At 37.7% G+C, this 13,280-nt stretch overlaps 1 protein-coding gene across 5 annotated transcripts in view; it reads left to right on the top strand.

The window, feature by feature from the left end:
• The window catches only part of pkn1a (protein kinase N1a), a 47,745-nt gene extending 35,859 nt beyond the window's left edge, over nucleotides 1-11,886 (top strand). For all 5 annotated transcript variants that reach the window (XM_053229970.1, XM_053229969.1, XM_053229968.1 and 2 more), the window contains exons 7-22: nucleotides 53-247; nucleotides 1,868-1,977; nucleotides 3,278-3,421; nucleotides 3,535-3,610; nucleotides 4,089-4,221; nucleotides 4,959-5,046; nucleotides 5,407-5,489; nucleotides 5,581-5,656; nucleotides 5,762-5,853; nucleotides 6,441-6,617; nucleotides 6,718-6,780; nucleotides 6,884-6,960; nucleotides 7,050-7,192; nucleotides 8,164-8,271; nucleotides 8,480-8,560; nucleotides 9,610-11,886. In XM_053229970.1, the coding sequence (XP_053085945.1) occupies nucleotides 53-247; nucleotides 1,868-1,977; nucleotides 3,278-3,421; nucleotides 3,535-3,610; nucleotides 4,089-4,221; nucleotides 4,959-5,046; nucleotides 5,407-5,489; nucleotides 5,581-5,656; nucleotides 5,762-5,853; nucleotides 6,441-6,617; nucleotides 6,718-6,780; nucleotides 6,884-6,960; nucleotides 7,050-7,192; nucleotides 8,164-8,271; nucleotides 8,480-8,560; nucleotides 9,610-9,813 (1,850 nt within the window). In that variant the 3' untranslated portion in view covers nucleotides 9,814-11,886. The remainder of the gene's footprint in view (nucleotides 1-52; nucleotides 248-1,867; nucleotides 1,978-3,277; nucleotides 3,422-3,534; nucleotides 3,611-4,088; nucleotides 4,222-4,958; nucleotides 5,047-5,406; nucleotides 5,490-5,580; nucleotides 5,657-5,761; nucleotides 5,854-6,440; nucleotides 6,618-6,717; nucleotides 6,781-6,883; nucleotides 6,961-7,049; nucleotides 7,193-8,163; nucleotides 8,272-8,479; nucleotides 8,561-9,609) is intronic.
• The last annotated feature ends 1,394 nt before the right edge of the window (nucleotides 11,887-13,280 follow it).

Genomic DNA, 13,280 nt, shown 5'->3' with positions numbered 1-13,280 from the left:
TTTGTTGTCATATTGTTATATTCTTACAGTTAATCCTATGTGTGTGTGTCAGGCATGCTGCAGGTGAAGTTACTAGGCTGCGAGGGCTTGTTGGAGGTGGTTCCGGGTCGTAGCCGTGGCACCCCGGTGGTGTTGCCGTGCCACAGTCCCGGCGAGGCTCGCTCCTTCATGCGCAGTGGGAAAGGCCTGTACAGCCGCAGCGGCAGCGTCAGCGGCAAGAGCACACTAAAAACAGATGAGCTCTCCTGTGAGTTTGTGTGTGTGTGTGTGTGTGTGTGTGTTCCAATATCTGCACAAATCTTCATAGGGTCTCATAATAAAACATATATATATAAGGTTTTTAATCATCTTAATGTTTAATAATCTTAGCAATCAGAACAAAGACAAGATTCAAAATCAAGGTTGGGTTACAGGCAAAGGTCAGGCAAACAAACAGCATTAAGGTCAGAAAAGAACAAGTTGAGGAAACCAGAATAGCAATCAATAATCAAAGGTTTGGTAACGACTGGTGAAAATCAACACTTCGCAACAAACAAAAAAACACGAGGGCTTAAATACACAGAGTAATCAAAGGGCAAACTGAAAACAGGTGAGAGTAATCATGACACACTAGGGCGACAACCAATGACAAGACATGGGAGGAGACAAGACATGAGCCAAACCAAACCACATGTGGCAACATAAACAAATATTTGGCAACCCGGAAGTATGCACCGCAGTGCTGCGAGCTGCTACACGTGCTGAGAGGCGTGGCTTGCAGCGCTTGGCGCAAGGGGGAAATACATGACAGTTACTGGGGGTAAGTAAGGCTTAGTTTTAGATATTAGTATTTAGGACTATCTAATTAAATTTAAAACCCATACGAATACAGTTATAAATGAGTTTAAGTATACAATTGTACAGTTATGTTTGAAAAAGGTAACTGTAGTTACTATGCCCGTTCCTTCCAGAATATTAAAATATAAGAAAATTACAAGAAATGTATATACAAATATGAGTATATACTACTTTTCTTGTGTAGAGGCATTTTGTTGTTTCCCAAAGGCTTAGCATTTATGGTTGCCAGTTTAAACTGAGGTAGAACTGACTGTTTCTGCTTGTACCCATGGATTGGAATGGAATGACTGGCAAAAAATCAAATTTACACAATTTTCCATTTAACTCCAAATGTAGACGATCAGCCAAGACCTGTTTATTGTCTGACATTTGCCTCTTTGGCTACAATGGTGTCTGCAATAATTATAGCCACACACCATAAATATGTCTTAAACCACATCTAGTTCTTTGGTAGCATCTTGCAGACTTGCTTTGGTTAGGACACAGTGTGACTTGATGCGATTTATAGGCATGAACAAAATTTCATTATGTGGCTGAATGCTATAATGTTATGTTTATCTTGTACAACCTGACTTGTGATATTTCCTTAGCCCAGTTTAGAATCATTCCACACTAGACGGAATGAGGCCTCACGAAGAGGCAGTGATGCTTTACAGCACACCTCCTACGTTTCAACTCATCAAATTAGAACTAAAACGCTGGAAGAGATGTGAACTTGAAACTTCAGTTTGTTGATACAGACTCTCTCTGTTATTTTACAAAATAATTTATTAGAAAGTAAGCTCTTGTATGATAGTGTACTCAGCCATAATTATGTAAATATAATGATGTTTGAAGCAAATATATAAAGATTTTGGGTCAGATTTTCTCTTCACAGCAAACATGCCTTGGCTAATCGACTACATTTGGTGTATGGTGTAACATCAGGTGTTTTATTGAACCATTTCACTGGAGGTGAAAGTAGTCGGAGTAAATGGAGGAGACTCCACCAATATCTCCATTGTGTGTGTGTGTGTGTGTGTGTATACAGCGGAGGTGAGTGCAGTGCTGAAGATGGATAACACTGTGGTGGGTCAGACAGCATGGAAGACAGTCGGAGAACATACCTGGGACCAAGCGTTCACTATAGAGCTGGAAAGAGTGAGCATTAATTACCAACACAACACTGATCCCACAACAGTTTTTTCTAATCACTACATCACAGATTCTGGCTATACAGATGGGGTACAGCACGGTTGATGAACGATTATTAAACGTATGACAATAATTTGAGCAAGTTTCCCTTAATGTGAAAAGAACTGAAAACCTTGTTGTGCTAAACTCACTTATAAAGGAAGTCTAAGGGCAGCTGAAGATTTCTGCTGATGTTTAGAATACCTGACTATATGATGCAAATACAAATCTTCAACTCTAATGATAAAAGTCTTAGGATGATACAGAATTTTATCTAGCTTGCCAATGCTAGAGCAATACAGTAAAAGTAAATTTCAGGTAATTATATTAAGATGTGGTGGTGTCCATAAGTCATCAGATGCATACAACTGTGTTGCTAACATAGCCACAAACTCTTCACACTGAAAAGGTAGGAGAAAGTTAGACAGATTTGACCATTTTGACTGAAGAAGACCTTTACTGTTTAGTCTCAGTCATCACTATAACACTATCTCCTGCACAGTAATTACTACTATATTAGAGCACCAGTAGAACACTGATTTTAACTACTGTTACTCTGATATGCATTATTCTACTTTATACCACAGTGCTGTTGAATTTGATTGGTCAGACAGTGTTGATAAGGGACTTGTATGGTGGATGTTTGCATAAATGGATTAAAAAACATGTGTAATTGTTAATATGGTGAAGTTTTCTGTGAGGAGACATTTATTTACCATTTTTGGAAGGAGTCTCCAGTGTCAGCACTTTGTAACTGTCAGGTAAAACAGTAACCTTAAGTTAACTTGACTACAGGAAAGTCTTTAGGATGGGGAAGTCAGTGCTTTGAAGTTTCCCAGTAACATGACCAGCTTTGTTTTTTTGTCTTATTTATTTGTCTTAAGAGACAAAAAAAGACAGGTTGGAGAATGAATAACTGTTTAAAGCTGTCATATCACAAGTGAAAACAGGAACTAACTTGTTTCATGGATGTCCCACAATATTACATGTATGACACATTGTTCTTTAATAAATTAAAAAAAAAAAAAAAAAGCTTTAGCAAATTGGTATAAAAAGAATAAAACATTTTGGAATGTGCTCTTATAAAAAAGTAATCAACTTTGCTTTGCTTCAGGATGAATCACACCACCCTGTCGTTGATTATTTTCCTAGAACAGCACTCTCAGATGTGCTTTATTCCTCAATTATAAAGCTGTTTGTAGAATTTAAACTTAGTTTCTTCTTATTTTAAACAGCCCTTTGTGTGTGTGTGTGTGTGTGTTTATAGTCTAGAGAAATGGAGATAGCAGTGTATTGGAAGGACTATCGCTCTCTGTGTGCACTGAAATTCCTGAAGCTGGAGGATTTCCTGGATAACCAGAAACACACAGTTAAGCTGGAGCTGGAACCACAAGGCCTTCTGCTGGCTGAGGTACACACACTCACACAAACACACACACACAGCCTTACTTACACATCCATTTATAAAGATGTTGTTACTTTTGGTCCCATCTTTCAACTTGTTTGTGTGTGTTTGTGTTCCAGGTGACGTTCTTTAACCCGGTCATCGAAAGGGTTCCACGCCTTAAGAGACAGAAGAAAGTATTCTCTAAGCAACAGGGTAAAGCCACAACAACCATCAGTCCAGAAAACAGCTTTCCTTTTAACCCAAATGTAGTCATTTACTCAAGACACTCGTTCTTCACTAACGCCATGCAGACCCGCTGATGTGAAAGACACAACGTGACTATAAACATGTAACTGCATATTTTCCACATCTGCACCTCATCTGCTTTGATCTGTCTGACTGAGTGGACATGCTAATGGATGATCAAACACCTCCTTCAGTTCGCACTCTGTTAAGGTCATTTATGGATGTAGACTTTATATAACCGTGTGCAAAAATACACAAACCAAAAGAAGAAGTGGATCAGGCAATGAAGAGGGGGGAAATAAAATGAGCATGGATGGATAAATACAAAAAATTAATAGATGAGTAAATAATAGCTCTCTGAACATTTTACAGTGCACCCTTAGAGGGCAAAGCTTTGCTGTATTGTATGTTAAGTGTATGTAATTTCTTTTGTGTTTATTGACAGGTAAAGCTTTCCTGCGTGCTCGCCAGATGAACGTTGATATCGGCACGTGGGTGCGGCTGTTAAGAAATGCCATTCCAACCGTTAACAATACAGGAACCTACAGTCCCAATGCAGCTCACACAATACAGTCTGGGTAATACACACTAATAATATGCTTATACACATATTCATTCAAAATACAGTACAGATGCATAAGAGGTGGGTAATTTTGTGTGTTGCACAGATGAACAGTTGTAATGCTAATCTGAAAGGGGTTCCTGTCACAATTCTGTTAGGTTCAGATAAGTTGTCATGGGTCTGTGAATAAGCTTAAGTTAACTGTCTGAGAAATAAGACCTGATTAGTTACTGCATTTTGAACTGGAGTTGAGTTGACATAGTTCACTGGAAATAATAGTATTAATTTGTAAGGATGTTGTCCCTGGCTGTGAATTTGTAAATCACAGAAAATTAATAAATCAGTAGCTGGATCACTCTTTGACCCATAAATCCCACATATTACAACTTTCCCTGTAAAATTTCCAACCAGGTTTTTAAAAGTGATGTGAAACTGCTGAAATTCTAGCTCTCTGGCATTCAGGCTTTCGCTTTCATGTCCTCTTTTTGCAAATGGGACATACCCAATTGTTAAAAAAAGTCTAAAACTTTTTTTCTGCAAAAACACCTCACTCAACCTGTTTGGGATTGTTTTTATTTTCTTAAAATAAAAAAAAAAATTGTAAAAAAAAAAAAAAAAAACATATTGTAAAACTTTGCTAAAACTAAGTCACAGTGTTAGTGCTAGTCTATCAAAGTGTATGCCTTTTATCTGTGGTTCTCTCTCTATTCCTGCGTGTGTATGTGTTTGGATGGATATGTGTGTATGATGTAGGGAGATTTCTGTAGAGAAATTGAGCCTGGACTCTGATTCCCCCATGAAAGTGGAACTCAGGAGGGACATGACAGATGGACAGACACCGGTGAGAGAACAAGAGAGAGAGAGAAACAGATGTCTGTGTTACGAGTATATTGCTTAAGCTGTTTTTGAACAACATTAATTTATGAGGATGTCTGTAATAAAATATTTGCATCTATTCTCCATTATAAAATTCTCAGAGGATGAGTTTACAGTGTTTCTTTTCTACTTACCTGAATGTTTGCGTGAGAAATGGTGATGTCACATGAGTACATCGTGATATTATTTCTAGAACGCTCACAGTCTGAAGGGCAGTCTAGAAGGCTAGATACTGCCATTCATATGAATTGTAGTCAGTGTCCATTTTTACTCTTTACTCTTTTGTCATTACTTTGTTCTTTGTCTGTTTTCTTCATGATTTCAGGAGAGACCACATATCATTGAGCCAAGCTCTCCTCAGGACTCTACTACACCTCAACGACCCAACAGAACACACTCGCTCAGCAGGTATACACACACACAAAGATTTATGTATAATTGCTGTATTTTGCCCTTTGTGTTACATTGTGTGTGTATGTGTGTGTTTGGTCTTCTGCAGTAAACAGAAGAAAACTCCACTGGCGCTTCAGGATTTCAGGTTGATCGCCGTGCTGGGCAGAGGTCATTTTGGCAAGGTAAACTTTGTCCCTTATTTTGTCTTTTTATATTTATTTCTCCTTTTCTGCACTTGTGCATGTTGCCATTTTAAGCTAAATTACTTCTGTAAATTACTTTTTCAGGTACTGCTGGCGGAATATAAGAAATCAGGCTTGATGTATGCTATCAAAGCACTGAAGAAAGGAGACATCGTGGCCAGAGATGAAGTGGAGAGGCAAGTCTACATCAGAATGCATTTAGAGAGTTATGTAATCTGTAACTCACAACATGAGGATTTGTTGCATCCAAGTGCTGAGTTTAATAAATCATAGGGAAAACACGATCAGAAATCAAAAAGCTAGGTCAAAAGAGCAAAACCAAAAATTCAGTTCCATCAGGAAACAAAGACAAGTAACTAGGCAATGCATGAAAAAACTAAGAAAACAATCTAAAGAGTTGAACAGAGACACATACGTAGGTAAGCGAGGCTCAGTAGCAGCAGAAAACATTTGCTCTATTGTTGGGAGATCGTAAGTTCGAATCCCGATCATGTCACAGTCATCCGTGGCCGAGAGTCACAGAAGTAATGAGCTACAGGAGAGTGTTGGTGATGCAGAAGTGGTTAGTATTCAGGTGGTGATGACCTCTGGTGGTGTGGTGTGGAACTGTCCAGTGAGAGTGTGACTGTAATCTACATTATTACAAGAAATTGCATGATGATGGGATGTAGTGAAAGACTTTGTAATTATAATGCACTACACAGTCTCTTATTGTAAACCGTCCTTATTATTCTTGTTACTTCTGTCTCCTTCACTTTATCAGCCTGATGTGTGAGAAGCGGATCTTTGAGATAGTGAACAGCTCTAAGCACCCGTTCCTGGTGAACCTGTTCGCTTGCTTCCAGACACCGGAGCATGTGTGTTTTGTCATGGAGTACACAGCGGGAGGAGATCTCATGATGCACATCCACGCTGATGTATTCACCGAGCCACGGGCTGTGTATGTAGAGCGTGTGTGCTGATGTACATTACTTGTGTGTCTAACGGACTTGTGGTGGGTGAGATTGAAGGTGCATCATGATACTTGTTTCTGTTTTCAGGTTCTATGCTGCCTGTGTGGTGCTTGGCCTTCAGTTTTTACACGACAACAAGATTGTATATCGGTACGAAACCTGTCCCTTGTGTATGCTTTCTTCTCTGTATCCTATCAGTATCATCTGTTAGATCTGTGAGATGTGATATTGACTTCACTCTCTTAATATTCAGGGACCTAAAATTGGACAATCTGCTGCTTGACACAGAAGGATATGTGAAAATAGCTGACTTTGGACTGTGTAAAGAAGGTGGGATGTGTAGCATGAGCATTAGAATGACCATAAAACAAGATTATATTCTCAATAACTGTCTTTTGTCTTTTTGTGTTTCTCTTCAGGTATGGGCTTTGGGGACAGGACGAGTACATTCTGTGGCACTCCAGAGTTTCTGGCTCCGGAGGTTCTGACAGACACGTCCTACACAAGGGCAGTGGACTGGTGGGGACTCGGAGTCCTGATCTACGAGATGCTTGTTGGAGAGGTGAGAGAGAGAGAGACGCTGTACTTTCTTGGTATAGCTTTTAAAGGAATACTCCAGCATTTTTCATCCTAATCTCTATTCAACACATCTGTATTTAAACAAGTTTCCTTGTACTGAGAAAATAACAGAAAATCCTTATTTATGGGGCAACCAAATCACATAAAAGACATGTAGTGTTAAAGAGTTAAAGGAATACTCCAGTGTTTTTAAATTGTGTGTATAGTGTGTATAATGTGTGATTACCACAGAACAGAAAGAACACAGAAAGACTAGAAAACCTGTTTACTCAAAACACACTTATAATAGAAGTCTAAGGGCAGTTTGGTCAATAAATATTTAATATACCTTAAAATTTTACATAGCTCAAATCTACAAACTTCATACTCCAAGAATGAAGGTCTTAGGATGAAATAGACATAAGAGAAAGTGTTTAAAAAAAAAGTCATAAAAAGACATTTTCATGAAGGTTTTGTGGTTTCTATGCAGGAACACACGGAGTTTAAACATATAGTTGATGCATAACCCCAATTCTTTTGTTTGAAAAAGAACAAATTATATACATTTAAAGCATAACTTACAGATATCTTTGACTGAAGAATTTGTGAAAGATATCTGAATGTGTTTCCTGTACATATTTATTAAAGGCCCTAACAACTGCCCTTAGACTTGATTAAACGTGAGTTTAATAAGTTATCTGTTCTTTTCTCAGAACAAGTAGACATGTTAAAATTCATATTTTGGTAATCACGCATACACTACTAATGTGATTATGTTAAAAACTACTAGAGTATTCTTTTAATAGTGAAAGATTTTTATATTTAGAAACTTTTATCTCATATATGTTGTGTCCAAAACAGTTTTATTTAACCAGTTGTTTAACATTCTTTTACTAATAAGGTAAGCTCTGAGGAAATGAATGAATGTTTACTTTTTTCTGTACCGTATGTTCTTTTCTTTCTCTCTCTTTCTAGTCTCCGTTCCCAGGAGATGACGAGGAGGAGGTGTTTGACAGCATAGTGAATGATGAAGTCCGTTACCCACGATTCCTGTCATCAGAAGCGATTGGCATTATGAGGAGGGTGGGTTCCCTACATGCACAAACACAATTAAACCAAAGAGTTTGTAGTCTGATTGTAACATACAAGACTTAACAGCAGGCATGTTCAAGGTGAATAAATGTTAACTGGTGCTAAATTGCTTTTGCGATATTTGAAACATATTCTATGTAAGAATGACAGAATGGAGATTGAACTGGATCCTGAAGGTTTGTTGTATGTTGGTCAACAGCTGTTGAGGAGGAATCCGGAGAGGAGGCTGGGCTCTGGAGAGAAGGATGCCGAAGAAGTTAAGAAGCAACCTTTCTTCAGGGTAAGTGAGAGAAAGATCTTGCCTTTTAGGGCGTATACCAACATTTATGCCATTTTAAGCAGTATTTAGGTATTAAAAAAACTAACAGACAGCTATATAGTGCCAGTAAGGATGAAACAGGAGTCACTACTGTTTTGTACTTTTTATTTCACATGCACATAGGGTAATTTCCTTTGAAGCAGAAGACACTCAGGACATATTTTTGTAATGGTCCATCTAGTATAAATTTTCAAGTTTAATTGTAATTTCTGGCTTTGCGACTCCAATGTGCTATTTAATACCACTAATTTTGGCTTTTTTGTTAGAGATACCTAAAGGTAGTGTGTTCAAAAACAGAGGATCGTATTCAGAGTCAGCAACTTGAGTCCAAACATTATGTCAGTATTTCTCAGTACTCTGAGAAAGTTCCTCATATTCAGAATCGGATTACACAGCTGCTTAAATCTGCTTTTAGTTCTGCCATTCAGATTATGCAAATTAGCTATGCGTAGTTCACACCTCCGATGTTGCCAGAAGTTTTTGTGAAGACAGAACACTTGCCTTGAAAAAAAATAGGAAGAGAAAATGTTGATTGAAGAAGTAAATTGCATGTTTTTCTTTGCTGGCAATTGTGATATGATGTAAACAGACAATTTAAAGATGATTCTTTAAAAAAAAGCAATGTTGATATATAATGATAATGATGATAAATGTTTTATTTCAAACATTTGAAATAAACATAGAGAAGCCTAGTATATTGCCAATATATGCTGCTTAAACAGTCCTAATTGTAATTATTACATTAATCACTACAAATTTGGTTTAATTTAACAATATGGCTTCCACCCTTGTTATTCCGAAGCTTATAAAATAGCACTTGATCCAGCACATCCTATTATTTTGTATTTTTATTGTTTTTGCGTAAATGAATAGGAGTTAAATCTGAGGTCTGATGTGCAGTATTTCACTATTAAATCCTCACTAGACGTGCATCAGCTTTGACTACAGCCCAGAGTTTGTAAATGTGAATGCTTTTTCTTATGTCATCCTTCTCTCTTTCTTTCTTATAGAATATGGACTGGGAGGCTCTTCTCCTGCGTAAACTTCCTCCTCCATTTGTTCCCACTATTGGAGACAGAGAGGACGTGAGTAACTTTGATGAAGAATTCACGACAGAGGTGCCCACACTCACGCCGCCGCGAGAACCCCGTGTGCTCTCACGCAAGGACCAGGACAGCTTCCGTGACTTTGACTACGTCTCTGACCTCTGCTGAGCTTCTGTCACGGTCGCAGAGAGGTCAGAAGTCATGCAGGAGTTGTCTAGGATTGTTTATTTTTCCCCACTGTGATATACAGAAAGACGGTCATAACCACTACACTGTGACTCAGCGAAGATGAAGGGCTGCTGTTCAGGATGGCTCGTGTGTGGAAGAGAATCCATGGAGTTTTACACTGTGATGGAGGACAAAAGTGTCAAAAGACGAGAAATGAGATAGAAATGTGGACTCTTTCTTCAAATCTAACATTTATTCATCTGCCAGGCGCTTTGAATCAGAGCAACCTATGAGTGAGCCAGATTCCAATCCAAGTACACAGCTAAGCAAGGTTAGGGGACACAGCAGTGGCTCTCGGATAGTCCTGGGATTTGAACTCACAACTTTCCAGCCACAAGTACAGAGTCCTAACCACTGAGCTACCACTGCCCATTTGAAACAAGTTAAAATATAGTCTTTATTGTCTCTCTATCTCTGACTTTCACCTTACAGCCGTTCAGTAACAGAAGATCCTCTTCCATTCTTACCTGACAAGGTGTTTGGACGCTTTGAAACTCTTTTACATTCTCAAATGCCACGGGAATGCCTTAACTTTATATGCTGTCCCTTTAGAATCTTCTAGTCTAGATGTAAGCATGTTAGTTGAAAGAATTGAAACTGAAAAAGATCTTGTAAATGGATGGAGTGATGTGATGCAAGAATTATGACATTGACTTGATATGAAATAATGCTATATATATGACAACATGAAAGCTAAAAAGAGCATAAAATGTAAAGCACCAAGGCATAGTGTGAATTTACAGAATTGGACTATGCATCAAATACTCCAGATATAAATGAAACTCTATATTATACTGCAGTTATAACACCCTGCACATGGCATTATACCCCCACCATTTTAACTAATATCTGAAAAAGAGAAAGATTTAAATCCAAAATGAGTTTAAATTAACAGCAAATTTGGATCCTGTGCTAAAGTTAACTCAAAAACTTGAAGCACAAAACCAGTGTAAAACCAGGCTCATTAACCACCCCCGAATCTCAGAACAGATGATGCTTTAGCTAAGGGGGTTCACCTCAGGCTTTCACATGATACGCTACGATTCTTAAGGAAATTATACAATATTTGATGATACTCCTGAATCTAGTATGATACGCTACAATTCGATTTAGTAGCCTCTGATCAATATGTCACCAACTTGGTTTAGAATCCGGGGTATCCCTACCATTAATTCACAAATGCTGATGATGATGATGCTGATGATGATGATGAGAGAAGGACTATTTTAAGTATCAGAGTTACGGGCAAATCAACTTGCTAAACCTGTTTACACATCAGTTTAAAAATAAGAATTCTTTTTTACACACCAGTTCTCTGTCTGATTTATGATCAGTTAAAATTCATACTAATTGATTTGTGGTAGGTGCCCCAATTCATTTTAATAGTTTATAAATCAATGCATTGATCCAAATCATCCAGTCATTACACCCCTAGCTTTAGCACATACAAATGTACTTTTAACTAAGAACAGTTTGAGATTTAAAAAACAAAGTTAGGCCAATACCTCTAAAATTATTTCAATGAAGGAATTAACTGGTTTGGATGTAAAATTGCTGTGAGTTTTTGCCTTTTTTTTTTCTTTTAATGCAGGATGAGTTTTTAGTTCTTGTGTTTTTTCTTTGTTTTAGGTGGGAATATGTAGCAAATTCTTTTTAAAGATCCTGATCCTGTATTGTTAAATTTACACCCATTTTATATTTCCCCTCTTTGGAATCACTGGCTTGTGTAATGTAAAGGGTTTTATGTGTAATATGGAGTAGCTTTTGCATAACACACAGATATGACTACACTGTGACAAACTTGTAGCACAACTTCTTAGTAGACCTTTTGCCTGCAGACGTCATTAATGTCTGTGCATCAGCAATCACAACATCCAGACAGTAAATCAGACTACACACTGCTTCTGTTTCCAGTGAACTGGAGGTCAGTATGAATCCTGTCTATCCAATGTACACTTATTACACAATGTTTGAGATGAGCTCTATTTATAAAGATGTGTTGTACAAAACTTTGTGTTTGTCTGTATAAATTGTATATATATATATATATATATATATATATATATATATATATATATATATATATATATATATGTGTGTGTGTGTGTGTGTGTGTGTGTGTGTGTGTGTAGTACTGTGCAAAAGACTTAGACGCTGGACAAATTGCACGAATTGTACTTGAGACTACTACTTTTTTTTAAAAAAAGGGCTGTCACACCAAATATTGACTTTTTTCTGTTTAATTACTTATTAATGTTTAATTCACTTCATAGTATTTTTTTTTAATGTAGAAACATTTAATTTCATTATTTTCGAAGGCATCTTTGCTCTACAGCATTTTTTTGCATGTGCCTAAGACTTTTGCAGAATATGTATAAAATATATATTCACTCACTGATCTTCAGTAACTGCTTTGGTCTTGGTGGATCTAGAGCCTACCTCGGGAGCACTGGATTTGAGGCAGGATTACACCCTGGTTGGGACGCCAGTCCTTCACAGTGCACCATGCACACACATTCATCCACTCGTTCACACTTGTTCGAGGCAATTTAGTGTCACCAGTTCTCCTTTTCAGCATGTTTTGGGACATGGGAGGAAATGGAAGAGAACTTGGAGGAAGGCCACATGTACACGAGGAGAACATGCACAGAAACTCCACACAGACAGGAACCCGACCTCAGGATTAAACTGGGGACCAGTTCTACAAATTGAAAGATAAAAGTTTTAAATTATGATTTTAGATGCAGGATTATTGTGCAGGTCAAAAAGTCACAAAAAGTATGAAATATAGGTATGAAGGTAATCATTCTGGACCTGTGAAAGTATTGAAATGAAGGGAAAAAAATTTTAATATATGGATTCTGTTGTCAAAGTAAAATAAGTTCAAGGTCTGAGGTTCAAAATCTGTGGTCTTTTAGATGTTCCTGTACTCTCTGCACTAACAGCCCAAAGTTGGTTGTGGTCTCCCATCCATCTCATGTCTCCTGGCTACAGATGGCTGTAGCAGTTTTCTTAATTCACTTTAAATGAGTGTGTTGCATCAAAAGGGAACTTATGACATGTGATGCACCTTCAGGATCAGTATCCAAACTGCAGGATACGTGCAGCAGCCAGCTTACATATGCGTACGTGTAGTTAAAAGCAAGTATAACTGAGCCTTTGGTGTACCAGCATCAGTCGAAGATCGTGTATATGATCTATGGCCTCAATGCAGTTATAATGATTATCTTGTGTTCAGTTGTGTTTATATTGTGAATCTTCATTGTGATAAATAACAGTCCTCATGCATGACATCACTTTCAAGCGCACTCAGACATTCAACTGCTCGAAAGCCAAGTTACAACATAATAAACGTGCAAAATTTAGCTCATACTGATTCATGCCTTTGCTGTGGTATTTTTATTTGT

Source organism: Pangasianodon hypophthalmus, chromosome 26 (assembly GCF_027358585.1).
Source record: "Pangasianodon hypophthalmus isolate fPanHyp1 chromosome 26, fPanHyp1.pri, whole genome shotgun sequence".
Taxonomy (NCBI): domain Eukaryota; kingdom Metazoa; phylum Chordata; class Actinopteri; order Siluriformes; family Pangasiidae; genus Pangasianodon; species Pangasianodon hypophthalmus.
The sequence above is the reverse complement of the archived record's forward strand: the minus strand, read 5'-3'. Positions and strand labels throughout refer to the sequence as shown.